At 37.2% G+C, this 24835-nt stretch overlaps 1 protein-coding gene across 5 annotated transcripts in view; it reads left to right on the top strand.

The window, feature by feature from the left end:
* The window catches only part of TTBK2 (tau tubulin kinase 2), a 111286-nt gene extending 86451 nt beyond the window's left edge, over positions 1-24835 (top strand). For 2 of the 5 annotated variants that reach the window (XM_071809230.1, XM_065838667.2), the window contains 3 exons: positions 165-413; positions 14989-16259; positions 17257-24835. In XM_071809230.1, the coding sequence (XP_071665331.1) occupies positions 165-413; positions 14989-16259; positions 17257-17725 (1989 nt within the window). In that variant the 3' untranslated portion in view covers positions 17726-24835. The remainder of the gene's footprint in view (positions 1-164; positions 414-14988; positions 16260-17256) is intronic. The other 3 variants (XM_071809232.1, XM_065838669.2, XM_071809231.1) reach the window with 2 other exon arrangements.

Below are 24835 nucleotides of genomic sequence, written 5' to 3'. Positions count from 1 at the left end.
GAAGATTAGGTTTAAGATACCTCTTAAATTACCAGCTTTTAGCCCATGAGGGAATTGTCAATTGTAGTCTTCCAAGAAAATGCGTATTGGCAAGACATAAATAAGAATTATTAAACTACTGATTTTTAAACCTTATTTTCTTCCTTGCCATGTTGTTCTCACAGCTCAACTCATCTCATTTGCTGCATTTCTCCACTCCAAGAATTTCAAGCCCCATCCTCCGCACCATGAGCCCTATAGCCTATCTATCCATCCACTCGGACCCTCTGAGAGAGGCTGGTTTACCAAGGAGTCAGTCAGCTGAGAGCCACTCCTCTTCCTCCCGCTCAACTGGTCACAGGCAGCTTCCTGTCATTCCCTGTGGCAACAAGGTCCCCCCTGTCATTCGCATCTCAAAAGCACAACTTCAGCAGGTGAATAAGCCTTGTCTTCATAGCAGGGACTGCACTGTAGCAGTCATCTGCAAAGTTTAACGTTTCCAGTTGCTCTGCACAGTCTGGTAGTGGGCATGTGCTAGTCATACTGCTATACACAACATCCTAAAAAATACTTTGGAAGATCAAGTTAGGGAATAAGAATGGATTTTGTTCAGGATTAGTCAGGAACACTCTGTGAGGAAGATACATTGTCCCACTTAGAAGAGCTAAATTGAGAGAAGAATATTTAAAGAGCTCTTACTCAGGTTATGATCTGGAGCACCAAGCCTCTCTGGATGTTCTGGAAGATAGATTCACTTCCTCAGATGGATTGTCTCTTGAAAAAATGTAGGATTATAAAATCTAGAAAATATATTTTGACTTCTTTCAAAACTAAGATTAAATAATTTTTTATGTGCTCCTATAATCAGTACCATGTAGATTTTTAATTGGGAACACACATTAAAATGAACTACCTTAAATTATTTTAATGTGAGAAAAAGGGATCTAGAGGTAGTCAAATTGCTACACTGGGAATGAACAATGAATTGTTACACTACTTGCAGCATACAGAGCAAAGATGAGAATCATCAGCAGTCATAGCTAATGGAAAAATATCACTAGAGAAAAAGGACTTTTCATAGTTTTGTATTCCCCTTTTCTTTTCAATATGAAAAAGATGAAGACTCAGAATCATAATTGAAGTTAACCATAATTTGTGTATGAGTCATAAAAATACTGAGATTTGCTAAGCAATGTGAGCTTGTGTTGACTGGTAAAGCAGCATGACATAGCATTAATGCACAAGACCATCACACATCATCATCATTTCACCATTAATATTTCATTTGGATTATATTTTGTGTTGCCTTTATTTCCAATGTATTTTTCAGTGTGAATATTTCTATGTGAAAGATTTTTTTTTTCTTTTTAGTAAAGCATGCATGGGAGTAAAAGTAATCCATAAACATAAGCTTCTTTCAAACTTCCATAGTATCACTGGTAAGTGATAACAAAGCAAACAAAGTAGTTAGTCTACTTACATCAGCATTTTGTCTGTTAACTCAGAACACAGTGCTTTTTTTTTCCTGCAATTTCTGGCTGCTTTTTATCCAAATATATTAAAAAAAAATAATTCTGCCCTCGGTCTATAGAAATGGATGAACAGTAGCTCCCAGCTGGTTGCTATTGTGAACTTAATGAAATAACTTTTAATGAATATTAATATGATATGTTGGTAAGTTTCAGTATTTTTCAGGATTAGTTTGTATCCCAGAATGCAAAATGACCTAATGTTTTTTGTCTCTATATCAGAATGTATTTCAGGTATAATTAGCAAACTGCTTACAATACTCAAAGAAAGTAGGTTGGCACAGAGGGTCTTCTCTGGCTTCCTTAATACCCAACAAATGAACACAGCTGCAATATTTGTAGGGGCTATGAAGTGATATCCTTTCTTGTCATGTGAAAAAGAATTGTGCCAGGTGCTGCTCCTGAGTGGAGTAAGGATTATATGTAGCCTTCTCAGCCTCTCCTTTCTTTTGCCTGGTAAGTCCATGACTGCTATGATCCTTTTCAAGCTGTAATTTTGAAAATCCTGACTCTGGGAATTTAACTTCCAGTTTTTCATTTGCTATGGAAACCATGAGCACATGATTCTTTAGTTCATTCCAACAGTGAAGACCTTGTGTACTTTATGGCTCACTGAAGAACTGAACTACTTTTGCAAGTCCTTCTCTTTTCTACAGTGCAGTGATGCTAGGTACTTAGCAAGCTAGAAGTTCCAGAAGCATGAAAGATGAATGTGCATGTTGATAACCTAAAGCTTTTATCCAGTTAAATATTAAAAAAATATATATTTTAATGTCATTCTATATTATTCTATAGAAATATTTGGTATGGAATATATTTTTGTGTCTTTCCTGCTGTTTGTGGTTTGGTTCAGCATTCGTTAACTAGTGAACTGCAGAGGTCAAGGATCTGTGCTGTTGATTTTCACATACTAAAAAATAAAAAATGATACATTTATCCCAGAAATCAAGCAAAGAGATTTTCTTTCTTGATTGTTGATGAGTGGGAGTTCAGGAACTGTAACCCAGCTTCCTCTAGTTTGACATCAGATAGAAGATGTCATGAAATTTCTGTATATTCTTTGCTTACTAATGCAGAGAGGATATAGGATGTAGATCTACCTTTATTTGTTTGATAAAGAGAACTTCTGTCTTGCCATACATATATTATGGAAGAGAATGGGAGTATTTTGCTTCAACTATCCTTAGTTATTCAACATGCAGCATGAAGAAAGAGTCTGGCAGCACTAGAGCTGACAAAAATCAGAATGAGTTATTTGACTGTACTTGAATCTAAAGAGTGAGGCCAGAGTGCTATTTGCATACTTTTCCTCTATAACATGGTCAAATTGTACCGCAAATGCCCTTGAATCATAACCTTTTTCTTTCTTTCTGTGAATTTTTCAGCCAGATAAGTTCTCTGAACTCTGCCTGTTAGAGGACTGCATAGAGTGTTGGGTGAGGTCAGTGAAAGAGATGATGTGAGTGCAGCAGCTACTGGGCAGGGCTGTGTATGAAGACATTGCTTAGGTAGACAACGTGCTAAATGTGTAACTGTGTCTTGAGAAACAATCAAAATCAGTGACCTCAGATTATGATCTCTATGGTTTCTCAGCTCTAGTTCTTCAGTAAGACAGTGAACACTTCTTCCATGGCAGCTATCCAGAATAAACTGGCTGCTGTACAATAAGATTCAGCCCTGTACAAAGGTGGATTCCAGTTTTGTGTGTCATTCTGGCATATTTTCATTTTTTGATGTGAGACATGTACAAGGGGAATAATTTTAATTTAATGATTTTCTGGTTATTCATTGTGGAAGGATAATCTGCGACTCTTATGTTAAGCAATCATAATTAGTTGGCACAAATATTTTATCTTTTATCTTCATTTTCTTGATCTACATTTCTACAACATTTAAAAAATTATTTTATAGTTATACAGTTAAGATTATTAGTTACAAAATGCTCTGAAATCTTCCTACACAAGATGCTATGGAAATGCAAAACATCACATGCATATTAATATCCAAGATGAGAAATACTATACTGATCTGAGTTGAAAAATTTACCTTAATTTTTAAGCATCTCACTGGAATTCAGAGATCTATGGGAGAATAAGGCAAGACTTCTTGACATGTTCAAGGGGCATTTAGAGAAATAATGCATATCCCTTATAATTGTCATTTTATTTTGGTTGGTTTAGGTTTATGAGCCAGGAGTGCACATAAATGTTGTAAATTTTGCCATTTTTTATGGACTAATTTTGGCAGGTTTCACTAGTCTGCAATAGCAAGAGATGAACATTTACATTGGTTTTCACACTTAACAATGCCTTTTATAATGACAAATGTACAAGCAAAACCCCAAAGATGCTCATATGTTGTTGCAGTGTCCTTTTAAAATTCTTTTTAATTTGTCAGTGGCATTAACTTGAAATTGTCATGTGCATTAGGATTGCCTTAGAACTCAGCTAGTTTAAACTCTAGTTTAGCATTGTACCTAGCTGTAAGGGTCGGTCTGAAGATGGAGCGTGACACTATCCATTAAAAATATCAGGAATGGATATATTTGTCCGTAATCCTCTTCAGAATTTGTTCAAGGCATGGTGCTTTATCAAATGGATGTGTCCTGGAAGCAAAGGAGGGAAAAGCTTTTCTCTGTTCAGCGAGTCTGGCTTTTTTTTTTACTGCTGCCACAGTTAAAGTTGGCTGCAGCAAAAAGGGTTCTGATTTCAGGGTTTACAGAATTGTTATGCCCCCTCTTCCCTATCCTGATGGAAACTATATTGAGGCTTAAGTTAGGTTTTTCCCAAGAGATTGCTAATACTGTTTGCAACATGGAATTTAATAAAAGTAGAAATTTCAAGGAGTGAGTCCAGCTCACAGCTACTGGAACTCTTTCCTACACAAATAGATTTCGTTTTTTTAAGTAGGGAAAACATGCAGAAGTTACACCGTCTCATTCATGACAGGGTAACTGTTAGTAACTGTTAATTTTTCAATAAGTTTTAACCTGAAAATTAAGTTGCTGTGATGTTACAGCTTTCACTCATCATCAGTGAAAGTGTTTGATAATGCTTATGACCAAAGGCAAACTCAGATTCAGAATTCTTATTGTTTTCAGGTGTTAAGGTTAAGTTCTTGAAGGGCAATTGACACATGATCACTGCTACAGTGTCATTATTTTGTTCGTTAATAAGTTTCTCTGGAATATGTTGGTTTTTCATACAAAAACACATTGGATGGGATATTATTTTAGAAGAAAAAAAGAGGATGTCTGAAAGACACACATAAGCTCATGGGTTACTCCCAGTCTTCTAAGCAACTGGGTCTTGTATTGATAATGATGTTTCTTGAACAACCTTCAACTACACACTCCCTAATGCAAACAAGTAAAAAGTTTCATTTGTTGCTTTTATTCAAGTAGCAGAGGTAATTGCATAATACACAGAAATCTAAATGCTGCCTCCAAGGCTTACTGTTCTGTCTGAAGGAGAGAAATTCTTCAGGTGTGCTTTTTTCACATCTGCCTTTAGTTTAAAGAAGAATTAAAAATTACAGCATGTTAGGTTAGCTGTGCTTTCCATGGAAACTTTCAAAGTTCTAAATTAAGGAATTAACAGTTGAGGACAAGCATTTGGTATGAACTTCTTAATTTTTTTTCAGATAGTGTCTTGCCTGTAAAGAACACATCCATTTGTAGTGAGAGAACCCTGTTGGCCATTCTCCTGGAGGTTTCTCTCTCAGAAGCAGCAGAAAGTCCTAGTGAAGGTCAGGACAATAAATTAGCATTGGTAATAGCGTCCACATACAGTGATAGTGTAGGAAAAAACCTTATAAAGAGGTAATTGTTTTTAATGTTTTCTGGAATCCACAATACTTTTAAGATTCCAAAAATCCATAACCATGTGGTTCATCTATTCCGTCTGTCCTTGAAGTGGTGATTTATTTTTTTTTAATGCTAATCTTATCCCAAACATACCTGATGTAGGACATTTTTCTAGCATCATAATTTATTAGCAAAGAATAAGTAAAGATGTTTCAGGAAACCTAAATGATCTGTGGAATTTGCCATGGAGAGCTGATCAACTCTTCTGTCAACAATTGTTTCCATTATGACAGTTCATATGATAATCTTGAAATAAATAGTTGGTTAAAATTCAGAGCATAATGTCCCAGGACTAGTGATTATTTCTCACATAATTAAGCTATAATAGATCTAATTAATATAATAAATATTATCATAGAATAGTTTGGATTGGAAGGGACCTTCAAATACCATCTGCTCCAACCCCCTGCAATGAGGAGGGACATCTTCAACTAGATCAGGTTTCTCAGAGCCCTGTCCAGCCTGGCCTGGAATGTTTCCAGGGATGGGGCACCTACCACCTCTCTGGACAAACTTGTAATGTTTCACCACTCTTATTGTAAAAAAATTTCTTCCTTACATCTAGCCTGAATCTCTTTTCCTTTAGTTTAAAACCATTACCCCTTGTTCTGTCACAACAGGCCCTGCTGAAAACTCTGGAAGTCTGTCCCCATCTTTTTTATAGGCCCCTTTTAAGAACTGGAAGATCACAATAAGGTCTCTCTTGAGCCTTCTCTTCTCCAGGCCAAAAAAAACCCAACTCTCTCAGCCTGTCCTCACAGCAGAGCTGTTCCAGCCCTCTGATCATTTCTGTGGCCTCCTCTGGCCCCTCTCCAACAGGTCCATATCTTTCCTGTGCTGAGGGCTCCAGAGCTGGACACAGGACTCCAGGTGGGGTCTCACCAGAGCAGAGCAGAGGGGCAGAATCACCTCCCTCCACCTGCTGGTCACGCTCCTTTTGATGCAGCCCAAGATACGATTGGCCTTCTGGGCTGCAAGTGCACACTGCTGGCTCATGTCCAGTCTTTCATCCACCAGTACCCCCAGGTCCTTCTCCACAGGGCTGCTCTCAATCCCTTCATCCCCCAGCCTGTATTGAGACTTGGCGTTGCCTCGACCCAGGTGCAGCCCCTTTGCACTTGGCCCTGTTGAACATCATTCAAGCTTATCCAGGTCCCTCTGGATGGCCTCTGACCTCTCAGGCATGACAACTGCACCACTCAGATTGATGTCATCCACAAACTGGTTGAGAGTGCACTCGATCCCACTGTCTGTGTCATTGATGAAGATATTAAATAGTACTGGTACATCAAAATTTTAGTGTTCATGGATTTTCTCCCTTGTGAGCGTAACACAGCTGTGGGCAACATGTGCAAATATAGTGCCAGTCTTATAACTGCATAGACCTGTATTTAATTTATTGCAACATACAAATGTGTGGATTCACTGTCTGACTGGAGGATCAGAAGTCAGGAACTTGTTTGGTGTTTTTTTTTTTTAATAGGTTTTTGGGTCTTTTTTTATAATCTTTTATATTCAAACAGGAACACTCTTTTACCTTTCACCAAAAAAAAAAAAAAAGTATAAACAACAAAACGAAAGCATAAGTACAGCACAGCAGTAACCTTGAATTTGACAGTGGCTCACAGGAATCGGATGCAAACAGAAAAAAAATCAGCGTTTGAAATCTTCACATCAGTATTAAAGTAGATCTTATGTTTGAATTACCTGATACTCCATCATGACCCTTTCTTGGAAGTGATATATTGGAGAGGAATATTCAGAATCAATCTAAATAGTAGTTGCCAGACCCCACTGCTATTATCCATAAAAACAGTTTTTATATGAATCAAAGTCTGTACGTATATCTTTTTTTCATGACAAAGAAAGACTACTTACTTGGATTGAATCTGGGCTTAGAATAAAGCATTTCAGGTGAATTTTTCAAAGAAGATACTATGTTTAAAAAAAAAAAAAGTACTTGTCCTTAGTAACAAGGTATAATATGGCTTTGAAAATGAGAGGTCAGGGTTTTCCTAAGAAAGTATTAGCCTGAGTTTTTATCGTTTCTGATAATTGCAGGTATTCTCTCTGTAGGGACAAATATTAATATAGAGCTTAGCTTCAAAAAGATCATTCAAAAGTGGGAAAAATTGTTTCTAAAGTAAGAAAAATATATGCTGATATATATCATAGATGGCTGCTGAAACAAAGGTTTGCTCAGAGATGCTTACATCAGTATAATAATACCTGTGAAGATATTTTAACTACATTTTATATACCAAAAGTGATTGCAGCATAAATTTAAAAAAAAAAAAAAGTCACTTTGTAATTATTGTGTCCTCTGTTAGAGGAGGAACCTTCTAATTTGTAGTGTTTTGTTTTGCTTCTTAACTGAGTACTGAAGTATACTTGAGCATCACAGTATACTTGAACATAACCTTTCATGGAGAACTAATTGACATCCTGTTGAGAACTGTTAGATATTTAATAAAATGTAGACTTAGAAATGCTGAATATATTGTACTAGTTAAAGTGTGATATGAACCCACAATCCTCATGGAATCAGTAGTTTCCAGCTTTCCAGAGGAGAAAATCTCCAGGTGGTCAAGGTTCTGACAATAGCTCTTAATTTCTGGATCTTCTGAGACTTGAGAAAATAGCCATGGTGAGGTAGGAATTCAGTTCCTGTAAAGAAAGAAATAGTAGCATGAGATGGGAAGATCAAACAGGCTTCAGTTGCCATCTTTATACATCTCTGAACTATGCATTTAGGCAAATTAATACTTTTTTTGTTAGAAAAAGACCATGGATCTCAAGGAAAATATTACAATACCGGCGTATTTTTCATAGCAGTATATGACAGGAGTATTATGTGAGTGTTATGAAGTGATAGTCTGAGTGCTGCTGTTTCCTACTTCTCCAACAATATAATTTCACGAGTATTCTTCAATTGGTTTATGTGCTGTATAGAAGTTGTTTCAAATTAAACGAGTACTTGTTTTAGTCATGTTACCAAGCTAATTAGCCACTTATTACAATGACAGTTATTCTCTAAAATCAATTAAACTTACTGCTTTTAGAGCAGTCAGTGTTTAGTCTATTAGATGTTTAAGGGTTTATGTTAGAACAAAAAAAAAAATCTTCCCTTGCTTGGAAAGTGACATATGAATAGCTGAATACGGAAGATATTTAAAGAATACTGAAATTAAGCCATGATTAATAAGCCTTAAAGAAAGACTGTACACAGAGATGTATATGTTCTTCACTCACAGAGATAGCTATTACATTAGAGAATGTGGAAATACAGTTGTCTTGCACATCCACAGCTCTGCATCTGTATTCCCTCCTCTTCCCATTTATTGCATCCTCCATATAAATCAATGCAAAAATTAGCATTATAGAATAGTGGAAAGAATATATCTGAAGAGCTGTGCTCCTCTTTTCAGACAGAAATAAGTAAATCTTCAGATATTACTTCTCTTTAGTCTAGGATTGGGGCCTGTTGTGTGAATTTTTAACAACAGGATGTAGTATTCTGGAGACCACCAGTTCCTACAAATGCCTGCAATGCATGCAGCACCATATATTTGGGACTGCTGAAGGGGACTCAGTATGGAAACCTACAATCATCTCTGGTTGTATGTTCCAGAACACCGTGAATTACAGCCATGTATTTCTTCTGCTTATGCCCATATTAGTTGATTTGTAGAAATAGCCAGTGTAATTTAGTAAATCTATAATTAATTATATTTAATTTCCTGCCTGCTGTGGATTTAATCTGGAAAGGTAATGTAAGGGATACAAAGCATTAGACTCTAAAAAGTCACTAAGAATGAAAGTAGTAGGTAGAGAGGATTTTGAAGAGTAGGAAGGCTGTTGTGAACAGGAAGCTAGGTGAGTTCTCTACAGAGATGTCAGGCATAATAGTGGTTTATTCACATGAGAATGATGGTACCAATAAATTACAGGACAGTGTGCAAACATGCGCTTTATGCTTTCATACAAACTGCAGCTCAGATTTCTTTGCAGATGCATATAGTTGTGCAAGGAAATAGAAATTAAGTGACATACGTGAAGAAAAACTCATGAAGTAAGAGGAAGCCGGTGAGCTTGAAAGATTCATGGAGGTTGTTTGGTATTGCAGAAGTTGCAGACTTGTACTGACATTGCTCATATTCATGGTAGGCGGTCGAGCTAAGAAGCAGGGAAAAGAGAAAAGATACATGAGGTTTGTTCTCATAGATACACAAGCTTCACTTAGGAAAGAAGTTCTGAAGAGTAAACTGATTAGGTCAAGTGTCTTCAGAATGCCAAGTAATATGGTAATGGATTATTAATGTGAGAAGTTACAAATAATGACAGGATTAGCTGAATAACAGATCTGTACACTGTGTTTCTAAGAAGCCTGAAGTTTTGACAGCGCTTGTAAAACTAACATTCAGTATGAGTAGAGGGAAGAAGCTACTGCTGAGAGGTCAAATATTTACCTGCTGGTATTGTACAATAATCCACATTCACACCTTTAGGTCTTTCAGACTTAGCAGCTTTGCACCAAAACTCAATATTTCACTCATCTGCAATTTGCTGTATATGTTCCCAGAGCATTTCATCCAAGCATATCACTTGCTATTGCAGACTGTCAAAGGGAGGAGAGTTTGTCAGATGTCATAAAGGATGTCCAGTCCAAGAAATGTTTTTGTTTTTGTTGTTTTGTTCTTTTTCCTTCTTAACATCCCATTCACCATCTTGTAAAGTTTCTTGAAGAAAATACAGTCTAATTTCTCATCTCGGTCAGCTGCTAATTTGAAAAATCAGAAAGGAATTAAGAAATTATTTAGGGAAGGCCAAAGAATTCAAGACAATGGTGGTAATAATTTCATTCAAGTATTTGGAATGAAAGCAGAACCTCCAATTAATTGTTCCACATATTGTCTCAGCCATTTTCAGTAATCTGTTGTATCACATAACTTCTGTATGGGAGTTGACATAATCAAGTAGATAGTGTTATAAACTGATTATCATAGTGAGCTAAGAGGCAGCATTTAAAATTCTATTCCCCGTATTTTTCTTAGATTAATTACTCAGATCACATTGTAATCTTTGTTCCTCAGGTTCAGTGTTTCACAAAATTGACATGATTAGCCATAGAAGTCTCACAGGATATGGTTTTAATTTGTGGCAGAAGAAAAGAAAATATGAAGATTATTTATGACTACGACAGGCTTTCTTAATTTTACACATTAGGCCATGTATTATTCATTTTACAACTAGATATGCATTGAACAACCTTGAGATTTCTGTCTCCCTTTATTAGACTAAGTGATAATTGGTGTGTTTTGCATGTCTCAGGATCATCCCTCCTCAGACTCCTTGATTACGGTCTTGCAAGGTTTCCCAAGTAAGAGAGTAAGGAGACTGTTTATGGGATAATTAAGGCTACAGGATTATATTTTAGTTAGTTAGTTAGTTAGTTAGTTAGTTAGTTGTTTATTTATTTATTTATTTAGCTAGTTAGTTGTTTATTTATTTATTTATTTAAATTGGCTTAAGGGATTCAAAACTTTCTCTAGTCTTTTTACTTAGAATCCTGCATAGTGTGAATCATGAAGTTATCTGTAGAGCCCAGCCTTGTAGAGAAGCTGATGCTTTACCCGAAGAAATCTTACATGGAGCCTTATGAGGATTGTCTACAAGCTTCTTCCATTTCTTCAGGAATTCACTATTACATCCAAGTTCTTCCACATGAAAGCACTTGTATCGCTGCCCATGGAAGTGGGGCTGGAACTAGATGATCCTTAAGGTCCCTTCCAACCCAAACCATTCTATGATTCTATGATTTAGTAGGGTTTGGTTCCATACAAGTTTTGTTTCATCATATACATTGCAGGACTTTTTAAAATTGGCCTTGCTTTTTTGTTTCCCTCTTAAAACTGCACTTGGAGTTGTAACAACTCTTGAAGGAATGCCACTTCTGCATGATTGCTAATTTAAATTTCTTGCATATATAGGTGAAATGTCAAGCCCAATGGGGATATAATTTCATTCTTGTGCTTTAAGAAGAGTAACAAGAGGTTTCTTGACCATCTGAGAAAACTTTTGTTTGTGTTAGTGAACACAGATCAAGAAAGTGATGTATGTGTTCAAAAACCCATTTCTGAAACTGTGAACTGCTCAGTAGTACTGAGTCTTTGATGATACATATTTATCCAGTATCCTTTTCTTTCTTCCACTTGTTCAATGTTTTTATTTAAAAAATTGCTCCTGCCTGTTCTCTTGTAGGTTGTTCAACAAACTTACTCTTCTGTTTCTTAGGTGTGAGGGTTAAATCTGGGTTGGGCAACCTAGGCCTGAAAGACGAGGAAATGCTCTCTCCAGATGTGGCAAAGGATATGAAGTCTGTTGAAAAATGTAAATAAATTTCAGATCAGAGATGGTTTCACCTAACAAAGAATTGACAAATGAGGGAGAAGTCACAAGGAAAAGAGAGTTTCCAAGTAAACATATTTGAGCAAAGGAGAACTTAAATGTAATTGCAACCCTTCTTGAAATGTACCAAGAAGTTAAATATCCTCCTACAAGCAAATAACTAAGGTTGTCTTACCTCTGAAAGTTAAGAGGACATGAGAACTGTTCTGTTCTAAGGGAAGGCATCCTTCTTCAGGTTTGTGGAAGACAATTCTGGTTTTTTGATTCCTGGGTTATTTGAATTGGCAACCAGACTAACTCATCAACTGAAAAGCTTAGAAAAGGAAATATTTTACCCGATTTCTTTAGTTTGGAGGTGTTGTGTGCAGCCCTGGAGAACAAGGTATTGAAACAGGCTGGAGACAGAGCTGAGTGAACAGCAAATGCCCAAGTGATGTCTCAAAAATCTGAACCTGCTATTCCAAGAACAATATTGCATTAAAATTGCCTGAACCCGCTTTCACCCATCATGTAGTTCAGAATTTCTAAGAGATATGATGATTTTTTTTTTTTTTGGTGACAGGTTAAAATATGTTCCTCTCTTATATGAAAGCAAATCCTTCAGTGTGTGGTACCTGGAGATGTGTTACCTCAGAGCAATTCCTAGGAATGTATGGAAACCTATGGAATAGCTGCCCTATTTCCTAGACTTTTTTTTTTTTTTTTTTTTTTTCTCCCATGGTATGCCTTCTCCATTCTGTACAGAATTTTTTCTAAACTATTATTGTTTGATACTCAATATTTAGGCACTAATTGTCATAATAATGGCAAGGTGCTTTTTAAAGAAATTCTACTTCCTCTGTTTATTCTGTAGCTGAACTGATGTGCTTGGTTTCTCTCACAAGAAGGCTTTTAAGTAAGAAAGACTTCTCTAACTCAAAAAAGAAGTAGTGAAAGTAACCTGAAAGTAAGACTGAAAGTAGGAGGAGATGAGGAGGACTGTTTTGCCAAAATGAAATAACTTGTTTGTTTCCCAATGCACCATTTTAATTCAGAAAACAGGAAAGGACTATGCTGGCCCAAACTTGAAAACAAATTATCAGGGAGACAAAAAATAGTCTCTTGCTGCAGGTTGCAGTGTTTTGTTTTTGTTGGTTCATTGGTTGGGGTTTTTTTACCTATTTCAATAAATGTCAACTTGGGGAAGGTGCTACAAACAGCTTAGGTCTACTTGGAAAAACAAGAGTTAAATTATCTTAGACGTTTGCTCTCCCCTGTGGTGAAAAAATACCACTTTCTGTAGCTAAATAGCTAATCCTACTCATCAAACTAAGAACATATTTTTTCTCCAAATTTCTCAAAAATATGCTTTCACATTTATAGGCTGAGGTCCAAAAACTGCATTAGGTAAATTAGAGAGGTTCAGAATACATTTTATAGTATAGAAAAATTTCTTTACCATAAACAGTTGTCCTCTCTTTAATTCAGCTTTATGCCTGTGATTTGTGTTTCATGTGGATTGTTCATAATATCAGTTGAATGTTTGTGTTTCATGGAGGTAAATGTGCACCCATAATGATGGAAATTTTGTTATACAGGTGTATGAAGAAAATGCAAAAAAAAAAATCAGCAAGAATTTCAATGAAGCTGTTATAGTCTTATGTGAAATCTGAGTTTATCTCCTTCACTGATGGTTCCTACTTCTTCTTTTGAAGAGTTGTTCTGTATTTGTGATGTTTGATTACACAGTATAAATTGTTGGGGTTCCAGATGAGCTTGGTTTCTACCATGCAGTAGCACTGACGTGCTAGCTCTGGCAAAAGCCCATTAAGCTCAGCAACATGTATGATTTCTGCAGTCAGGTTGAGTGAAATCTGTCTTGCAAAACAGCAGAATCCTGGCAACACTGGAAATAGGCCACCACCAGTTACCTGTTCTACCATGAAGAAGGTCTTTATATCCAAACCCAGGCTTCAGTCTTCCACTTTCTGTTCAGTATGGCAAACTCAAACAGTGTCAGATTAATGAGGCTAAAGAATATAAGGAAAAAAGGAGCTGAACTCTTTGTCCATGTAGAGGAAGACATTAAAGGTAGCCCCTTGACTTTTTGCTGTTCATACCAGAAGACTCAATCCAATACATATAAACCAGAATCTAGGACTCCTCTTTACGTGGGGTACATTCCTCCCTTGGTGATGGAGATAAAACTCCTCTCACTTTCATGTGTGCTCTCTCACCTCACGACTCTTGTGTTTCTGTCTGTGCAGTGGCCTGACATCAAAGGGTGAGGTGAGAAGCAACTCCATTCTTGTTTTGTCTGAATTTGATGGGAACTGGGGGAAATGGGCTTAAGTTCCTCAGGTGGGGAGGGACATGAGTACTGGTTTCCCATTTCCTGACCACATGCTCTAACAATTAAGCTCTGTACTAGAGGCAGCACTCATCATAACCAACAGTTTTTCAAAGGGACTCTGACTCAAAACTGTATATGGGTTTTAGGAGTGCTTTAAGCATATCTATTGGATTAGACCCATTAGGGGATTTAGATGTGTGAATATTTAGTTTGTGAATCTCTTAATGACCTTAGGTAAGGAGATGTCGTAACCAGACTGCTTAGTTAAAACAAGGCATAAGATTCAATAGGGAAGGTAATAGCTAAAGTTTAGGTTCTCAGGAAAGTTTTTCTGGACAAAAATGTAGGTATTATGGGTATGAATTTAGTTAATTAGGTAAATGAAGTTTTTTTTATTAATTGTTTTGTTAACAAAGTGTCTAAATTCTGCCTAAATTGAAATTTAAGTCAATTCCTGAATCTGGACCTCACTGTGTTCAATGTATTCTGTACTTGTCTAAAAATATTGTTGTGTACTTGTTAAAGATTTTATGTTTATATACAACTTAATCTAAGGGTATTCAAACTAACGTGAAATAAATAAAGTCTTCCTGTTAGGCTGGATCTCATTTCTGGGAGGATTACTTGGTAACTGCAACATTTTCAATTGAGATTGTTTTTACCTGTTACACATTTCTGTCTTGGGAGTATTTTTTTTTTTTTTTTATTAACTAGATGTAAATTATGAGGTTAGTTATTATTTGAACATTGTGATTCATAGGAATTCTTATATAATGTATCTCGAAGACATGTAATCAAAAATGCTATTTAAAGAATGTTATCTGTATAACATTTCTGAGTTTCTCACCTTTTCCTTCTTGAATTTTCCAATGCAGGTAACAATACCCAGACCTTCAGTGGCATCTACACAGTCTGCTTCGGAGAGCTTTCATTATGGCCACCAGCTAGAGAAAAGAGAGCTGGATGCTCAGTCTGTGGAACACACTGTGGAACTTTCCTGTCCAAAGGAAAGTTTGCCAGGTTTGGTTGTGACAGAAGACGCACTTCCAGCTAGTGTCGGCAGACCAGATTTGGTACTTAATGTCAGCCAGGAGGCGCTTGACAGAGAAGGACGTGTCAAAGAATCTGTAAGCGTGCTGGACTGTGGCCAGAAAGACCTACCTGAACAACATGGTGGGATACAGGAAGAGAAAGAATTTGAAAATATTCCTGTAGAGGCAGCTGAGGAAGAAAGGCATCTGGTGGTTTCTGAAGACGCAGTTGAAATGTTAAGCAAAGAACAAAATTCTTTGCCAGGAATCTCAAAATCTGTAGAGGAAGAACCTCTAATGAATACTGAAGCTACTGAGGAATCAAAGCCAAGGCCCGTCTGTTTGGTGCCAAATCAAGATGAGGTTCTGAAGTCCATAGCACCTAAAGCATCAGAATTTTCTCTCTCAAGACTTACCAGCCCACATGTTAATAGACAGGCAAGCAAGATAGCACCAGTTCAGGAAAATGGTTTTCATTCTAATAAGGAAGAAGTCCATATCCAAGACTTGAAATGCCACCAAGTGGCCCTTACTACTTTTTTGCACCAGGAGGACAAAAAAGAGAAAAATGCTCCCAGAAATGGAGAGTTAATCCACTGCATTTCAGAAAATGAGAGTTCTCATCGATCTAAGAAGGACTTAGTTAAATCTCCTTTTGTATTTAGGCAGAGTCGAATCCCAGTTTTGGCACAAGAGATAGACTCCACATCTGACTCATCTTCTCCTGTTTCAGCAAAGGAAAAGCTACTTCTAAAAAAGGCCCATCAGACAGACTTGGTCAGACTGCTTATGGAAAAGAGGCAGCTCAAATCTTTCCTTGGTGACCTCTCAAGTGCCTCTGATAAGTCACTGGAGGAAAAAATGGCTGCTGCTCCAGTCCCGTTTTCTGAGAATGATGTCTTATCCTCTTTTTCTAGATTGACACTGGACTCTCATTTCAGCAAGCAGACAGAAGATAGTTCTTTATCTCCAAGCAGCCCTCAGTCCAGAAAAAGCAAAATTCCAAGGCCAGTGTCCTGGGCAACCGCTGATCAAGTCACCAGTTCAAGTTCAACTCCATTCTTTCCTCGGCCACCACCAGGAAAACCGCCTACTAGACCTGGGGTAGAAGCTAGGTAATGCAGAGAAAATAGAAATAGGTTTTCAGGTTGAAAAGAGATTTGAGCCTGACTGCAGTTACTCTGTAGTATGTGATCTTTACACTGTTTTTTTTGAAGTGGAGTCACTTTTCTGGAACTGTTGATTATTCACAAACCAGAGAAATCAACAGGATCTGTCATATCCAGTCCCTTTGAAAATTAAACTGTTCTTTTTCTAGACATTTTAAGAATTCAGGTTTGGAGATTCCAGCCATCAGTAATGAGTCAGTTAGCTATGCTCAGATCATGGCTAAGTAAAACCAACTAATGGAAGGAGGGCAGAGTGGATTCTAGAAGCCTCCCTTTGCCAGTTCTATATACAGACAACCACAATCTATTTCTTCAGTGCCTACATTACCAGGATAAGGAGAATTTTGGTACAGTAGTGCAAAGTCCTCTGAAGGAAGTTGTGGTGTGCCTTTTCATCCCTTAAAATTGTGTATAGCAGTGTATTGATGGTGTGTGGGAATGGATGTACCCCTTCAAAACAGAGTCAATAAGCACTGCTCGTGAGTGTGTTTCTTCCAGCACCACCAGAAAGTTTCAGTTGTCCTGTAAACACTTAGGCTCTTTCTGTGAGTTGATGCAAATATAGATACTATGTTGATTTGAACAACACAGAAGCCAAAGGCTAGATCAGGGGTGTCAAACTCATTTTCGCAGGGGGACACATCAGCCTCACGGTTGCCTTCAAAGGGCCAAATGTAATTTTAGGATTTTAAAAATGTAGGAGTCCAAATTTATACAGTCCTAAAATTACATTTGGCCCTTTGAAGGCAACCGCGAGGCTGATGTGGCCCCCCGGGAAAATGAGTTTGACACCCTGATGTAGATCCAAACACCTCTACCTTATAGGAAAGCTCAGCTCCAGATGTCTATTCTGCAGTGTAAACTCATCCCCAGTTTCTAGTGATACTATGTTTCTCTATGAACTTCAGTGAACAGAAATAATCTTTCTTCATTTCTTCTTAAGGTTACGCAGATACAGAGTCCTAGGGAGTAGCAGCTCGGACTCAGATCTTATCTCTCGTCTGGCTCAAATCCTACAGAATGGATCTCAAAGACCAAGGAATTCTACCCAGTGTAAGAGTCCAGGATCTCCACACAGTCCAAAAACACCACCCAAAAGCCCTGTCATCCCCCGACGCAGTCCCAGTGCCTCCCCTAGGAGCTCTTCTTTACCCCGTACTGCCAGTTCTTCTCCGTCCCGGTCTGGGAGACCTCATCATGATCAGAGGAGTTCATCCCCCCATCTTGGGAGGAGTAAATCACCTCCTAGCCATTCAGGCTCCTCATCTTCTAGGAGATCCTGCCAACAAGAGCACTGCTGCAACAAACCAAGCAAGAATGGTCTGAAAGGATCTGGCAGTTCCTGCCACCATTCCCCAAACACTAAGACTCCCACAGGAAAGAGCAAATCAAACACTAAGCTTAGCAGATAGGAACTGGGCCTTGACAGGTATAAAGCCCCCTCCTAAATCTGATGCATGTTGTTGTCTGTGTACTGTGTATTTAAAAAAATAGTCAAAAGTGTATATTAAAAAAAAAAAAAACGGTGTTGAATCTGCGCTTTTTAAAGGAAGTAAGCATCGTAAACTATTAATGAAAAAGCATACTGTGTAAATAAGTGGCCAGGCATTGCATAAGAGCAGGCAGCAAGCAGATCCACAAGAGGGGAAGTAAAGGCCAGAATAAGAATGACTAGGTAGTCAAAGAGGTGCAATGTATTTAGACTAAAAAATATCTCTAAGGTGAGTGTTTTAAAAAGGTATTTATTTCTATGGTTTTAGTTTACCTAGCTAGAAGAGTTGGCCTAATTATTTAAGGCCTTACATACTCAAGGAGTATGTAAGAAAACCTGAAACAGTTATTCCCAAAATTATGTCACCACTTGGGAGACAAGTACTGCTTAAGCATGTATTTGCAGTTTTTAAAAAGCACACCATTTGGAAGACAACACTATTTCTACCTTTTAAGTCCTTTCCGTTTTGAGCTGCACACCTCTCTGTGTCACTCAGTGCTCATCTTGTCCTCTGTCTACCATGGCACAGATTTTTTTTTTACCTAAGGAAGTATCATATACCTTGCCCCTTCTTGAAACTGATGACATTTTATTATAAAAATTAACATTTGCCAAGATGTTTTTATAGCTATATTCTTTAGAAATTTATTTAGTACTAATTAGGATCCAAGAAGCTAATTCTCAGTTCTCTATCATAAACTTCTTTGGGAATCATAGCAGGGTTCTACAAACTGCTTCTTTTTAGAATTTGGAAAAACATTCCTGTCCAGGAAATGAGAGAAAGGAGGAGATGTCTGCACTTCACTGAATGTTGCAGATTTACGATAAATTGCAATGTACATTAGAAAAGAGAAGTACCTTTTTTCACTTAACCACAAAAAGAACCCTCGTTATTGCTGGCTTTTGTTTTTCCATTAGTTTTGGATCTCTTAAACCACTGATCTTACTGTGCAGAAATGATTACCAACCACAATTTGTGTTTTGGTACCATGAAAGATGGAGAGAGATGAGGAGGTTGTCTACTTCATGAACTTGGTAGGTTATACGTGACAAAAATACTTTTAGCACTCTTACAAAATCTGGGTAAGAATATTGGTCATCAAAGGAAAATATACAGAAAGCAATCCTGGATATTTTTTATGTTAGATTCTTCTATTCTTTTGCCTAAATGTGTTTTTGATAGCCAAGCTTCATTGTCTGTCAGTAAAGTCCATGCTGTCTAATTCCTCCAACCTTGTTTGGTAGTTGCTTAATAATATCTTGTGCTCTACAGGATCTCTGTAGGGAACGTAAGCGTACAGCACCTTTTGCTATGTTCAGAAGAGAATAGTGAGTCAGAAGAGTAACACAAGAGTGCAAGCCTGGAAAAGATGCAGCCAGCTCTCCCTAATGATTCCTGTCGTGGGGACACTGGATGCGTAGGAGACCTTTCAGTTACTGATCTGCTTGCTGTAGTCATATGCCTCTCCAGCCAGCATCTGTGCTTTTTTATTTAACCTCTGCCAAATGAATACCTTTGGATTAAAAAGGGAATATTTTGTCTCTGAGCTAACACATTCTAATGCTGCATTAAAGCTGCCCTGGAGCTGCACTGAATTTCACTTGCTTTGTCAGACTATGTTGATGTTTTTTTTCTTTGTTTTTGTTTTGGTTTTTTTAAATTCTTATTATGAATATGTATGTTGTTTCCCGTATGTAATGTAGCACAGTGTGGAGCCTTAATTTCATTTAGGTTTCAAGCACTACAGATGAATGCAATAGGTAGGGTATACCTGCTTTTTCTGAAGAAACTGTATCATTGGAAAGTCCTATTCCTTTGTATTATATTGTATAGTAGGTGCTATACCAATAATTGCATGTCCTCATGGTAAATTATATAATATAAATATTTATATATACATATATGTATATGCTTATATAAACTCATTCTTTGTCATTTTTCATTTGTGATTTACAGACTACAAATAATACAGTTCCCTTTCTGTTAGTTCCTGAATACTTTTGGCATTACATCTTCTATTTCCCCCCCAAAAAAATCCGGAATGCACAAATTCTAGTAGCCTTTATACCTTGGTACAAGATTGAAGGACTGCTGATTTCTCAACCAGCCAATGTTTTGTCTTGCAGCTTGCTTTTTTTCTCTATAGTTTTGTGTGTGTGCGTTTGCATATGGAACAAGAACAGAGACTCAAGGATATTTTTATTTTTTACTACAAATAGGGCTTGTGGTTACTCATTTTTATTTCATAATCTGAGTTCTTGGTTGTTGTGAACACTCGTTATATAGGAGCAGTGGCAGTCAATGAATACCTAACAGATAAATGTGAAAACAACTAATTCTATCTTTTCCTTCCTGTTTTCCTCATGTTTCCTTATAGTAAACCATGAAGAGAATTTGGGCCCATTGTGATATTTTTGTCCTGGGCACTGCTGGAATTATTTGTTAAGATCATGTGGCAGCCTATGATGATTTTCCCTCCCCTTTTCCTTATTTCTGAAAAGCATTTATTATGCTCTTGTAAGCTTATTCCTGCATTAACATGGTCAGTTTTAATAGGTACCAACTTTATGCATCCTTGCCTGAAATGCTGAAGTTGAGGTGTTTATATTTTCTCTCCACTGTATCAGGATCCAGAAACAGGTAATGGCTTTACAGGTGAGAAAGAATATAACACCTAGGGATTTCTTTATGCTGTCTTCAAAGTACAGACTTGCCCACTGTTGCACATTACTATGTAAAATAAATCAATGCTGTAGAAATTAATTTGTACTTGAACTACTTGCCAATGAAAAAATAGGAAACTATGCCAAAAGGGAGCATGAGATATTGATTGTGATTGATGACTAAGGCTTCTTTCAGTGCAGAAAAAGGTAAAAGTACTGTATATCCCCAGTTGCTTTTTGCTGTGGATTCAACAGGATCTAGTAAGAAAATAATGAAGATATGAAGGGAAGAGTGATTTTGAATAATTTATCTTGAACTATCCGCTCTTCTGGAGTTTTTTTATTGCTTGATACCCTCCCTCTAAAAGCTTACAGACCTGCTTACTATAGTCTAATGTAGCAATCAGTTAATGTAGTTAGGTAATGGTTAGCTGATCAACTCATACTTAAATATTAGCTTAATATTTCTAGAGGGACTGTATAATCATCAAGAACTCTGTAAGCTTCAGTATTTGAATATGCAACTGATTCTGCATAAAAACACCAATATCCATGTGTATGGCCCTTCTGCAGAGTGTGATTGAGTGATTTCTGGGCAGTTGCCTGTCACAGATTTTCAGGGTCGGGGAAGATTTTTTCTCCATTTTATAAAACACTTACAGTTATTCTGCATAGCACGCAGCAGCTTACACAGGGATTTTAGCTGGGAAACAATATGATTCAAGGACTTTTGCTTTGTCCTCTTCAAGGCACTATTTCTTTGGAGGGCAGTGCAATGGAGCCACAACACATAGCAGATGCAGAAGCTGTGCACGCATTTCCTCTTCATGGTGTTTGCTGTGTTGTGGCCAGCACTTTGGAGCATTTTTTAGAGAAACTGAGATATGAAGCCTTTAAACTAAAATACAACTTAAGAAGACTGAACACTTAATACCAACTTTTGTGCATGGTATAATCAATCTAAGTTGCAACCTCAAAAGTCTATATTAATATTAATAAAACTCATTATTAATTACAAATGCCAATTACTACTCAAGTAAAACCCTGTTAAAGTAATAGGAGGTATGATACAGTAGAGCAACACTGGCAAGCTGCATGATGCTAGGCACCTATCTACTACTTGAGCAGGATTAGTAAGCATAGGAAATTTCACTGCTCAAAGGCAGGAGCAATATGAGGTCTTAACTGGTAGTTATATACAATTATTCAGGAGGCAAAGCCCTGGAGGGTGACACAGGGCATTCCTTGTAGCCACCAGCCACATCCTGTCCTGGGAAATCTGGACATACTCTTACCTTGAAGTCTGTGTGTTTGAGATGGAGCTTTCTCGCATACCTCACTAAACAGTCTTGATGTAAAGGGGAGGATCTGGTCCTTTATATTTAAAAATAGCTTGAAATATTTTTCATCTGAAAAAGACTTGCAAGACCTCTGTCAAGTACAATTTGTAGTATTATGGTATTAAATACAGCTGGGAAAATACACAATTTTGATGTCATATATATAAATATGCATTTGTATGTAAGCGTATCTATATATACACTTATATAGATACTGTGTATTCTAGAGAAACTTATATACATACATATGTGTGTATATATATACATATATACACACACAGATAGGAACAGTCTCAGCTATTGCATCCTGTTTACAGCCGAGGCCTGTCTTGCTTTGATTTGCTCTGATTTCTTCATCTACTGTAATTCTGCTACGCCCTAATTCTGATTCTATGTCTTTTCTATATTACAAGGCCTGATCCTATAGTCCTACTTGGGTAAAACTCCTCTAAGTCCTTCTTGTTGCAGTAACATTTGTGCAATGGTTGACTGTAATGCTTCTAAAAAAATTTTCTTTTTCTCTTTGATGAGATTGTAGACAAGGCCAGACTTACAATACAGACTTTTTCCTGCAAACAGAATTTTTCCATTATTAATTGGACATTTCTGTGGAACACTAAGAGGCATAAATTCTGGTAAGAAGAAAGTGATTATTCCAATTTCTTAAAAGAGTCTAATGACAAACTAGAGATACATGCGTCCAATTTATGAATATATATGTACATGTTAAATGAGAGAGGAATCTTCTGAAAAGAAATAGGAGAGCTCAAAGTCAAATTGGTTTCTCATTGTGGGCCTATAATATGTTGATTTAATTTTTTTATGCAGGGCTGCTGCTGTGAGGTGGGGAGAGCTGTGCCTGGTGTCAGTGCCAGCGAGCAAAGGGCTGCTGAGGTGTCTTAGCTTAACCCCATGGTTCCCTATGGCACATTCTCTGTATACTTCTCCAGGATAAGGAGTGGTCAGAGAACTGTCATAAAAGTCTTGATGATTATCCATGATTCCTTTCTTCAACTGGTAAAAGCTTCAGATGCTCATTCCTACTTCTGGAACTCATGGGACACTGCATATCTTTATTCTAGTTCTTTTAGCCAATCCAGTAGGCAGTGAGCTGGTGGCTTTTGTTTGTTGTTTTGCTTTTGGCTCAGATGTCATTGGTTGCATTTCCTGCAATTCTCAGTAACCGGTAATGCTGGTAAAAGGAAGCAAAGTTCAGAGTTTTGACTATGTGCAATACATAGGCATAGGTCAGACATTTCTTAGCTAATACATGCAAGTTGCATAAATCACACCTCACACAAGAATACCTCAGCTGTCTGCTTGAAGCCAGTCTTCCTTTTCCCTACATATAACACTTGTAAAAGAAAAAATATATAAAAGTCAGTCTGGATTGTGTAAAAATTGTCTGGAATTATCTTAAGATACTGTCAAAGCCTGAAAAGTTTAAACACTCATTTGCCTGTGGTTTAAATAATCAGGCTTTTAAATATTAACCTTTGGGGCTTTTGTTGCTCTTGTGGTTTGTTTTTGTTTGGTTGGTTGGTTTGGTTTGGTTTTTTTTTGGGAAGAATGCATATTGTTTTGAAGTCTAATGTGTTAACTTAGGAATTAGCTGAGTCATCCAGGTTTGAACATGTAGGCTGATTTTACTCTAAATTGTTGGTAACACATTCTCTCTTCACGGTAATGGTGACAAACCCGAATGTTAGCATATGTCAGTTCTGTAGTTTACTTCCGTTTTTCATCTATGTGAAGAGGTTGGATCCTTGGGAATTCTTGTTGTTCCTGTGCAGGTGAAACTTATTAAAATCAGCACAGGGGCTTGTTTTGTTGAGGTTTTTTGTTTAGGGACTGAAGATATAAACTCTATAAATATCATATCTGCAGCTGCTATATTTTAAATTGGAAAATGCTTATTTTTTGTTATGACATGCCTTTTGATCTCTTCTTTACTGTAAGAATTACTGCTGAGAGCCAGCCTTGGCCAAGAGTACAAAGTGGTTTCTTCTAAAACAATACCAGTTGTGGGCTGCTCGTATGAGGACCTGATCATCCACAACTGTCTGTGGGAATTCAGCTGGAATTGATTTGAGTTACAGATGTTTGTTTCCTTTTGAGATCACTTGATCTTTGACCTAACTTTTATATAAAAGACCTATAATAACGGCAGACCAGCTTGCTCCAAAAGATAGAGAGTATAATTAGTTTGATCTGCCTGGCTTCTGATCATTTTAAACCCGTTATCAGCTGCGTGGCAGGCAAAGTTAAAAAGGTTTGACACAAGGTGAGGTGGGATTTTCTTGGCTATTTCACATCTTTTTCCTCTGACTGAAGATCTGGGTTGGTTGCCCAGCAGCCTTCTCTGCATCCTCTTTGCTTTCCTTGGACAGAAGGCAAGGCTTGAAATTCTTCCCCAACTTCTAACTTCCGTTCTATAGAGTCAGCCCAGAGACAAGATGCAGCGTTTGCGCTAACAGATGTCAATTCTCAAATGCTTTCCTATTGATACCGAAACTAGTAAATTAAGGAAATCACCAGCAATGCCTTCAGACAAATATGGACTTTTTGAAGATGCCAGCCAATGGCTGCTAATCTAAAATCTCTGTGCAATACCACAAAGAATGTCTATTAACTAAAAACACAATGTTGTGACCCCATAGGAAACTAAGTGCTCAAAACCTGCAGCATGATTAAATTAAGTGGAAAGTAGTTCCGAGATTGATTGTTACCATTGAGGAAGATGAATGTTCAGCCCTTCAAACTCTCTTGCTCAGTAACTGCAGTTCCCTTCCCCTCCTTGGAAATCTTCTAAGCCATTCTTTTCCTTTTAAGTTTGCTCAGGCACCCAAGAACATAAAGAGTTAATGCCCTTGTAATGGTCATTTGTACATAAAGTTGTAATTATTTATTTTCTCATTTGTATCATATCAAGGCTTTGTACAATGTTTTAAGTTTTGTTTTCAAATTATTTTGTATTTTATTTTTATAAACTGGTTCTAAATAAAATATTCATTCAGCATGCAAAA

This window comes from Patagioenas fasciata, chromosome 5 (assembly GCF_037038585.1).
Source record: "Patagioenas fasciata isolate bPatFas1 chromosome 5, bPatFas1.hap1, whole genome shotgun sequence".
NCBI lineage: Eukaryota > Metazoa > Chordata > Aves > Columbiformes > Columbidae > Patagioenas > Patagioenas fasciata.
The sequence above is the reverse complement of the archived record's forward strand: the minus strand, read 5'-3'. Positions and strand labels throughout refer to the sequence as shown.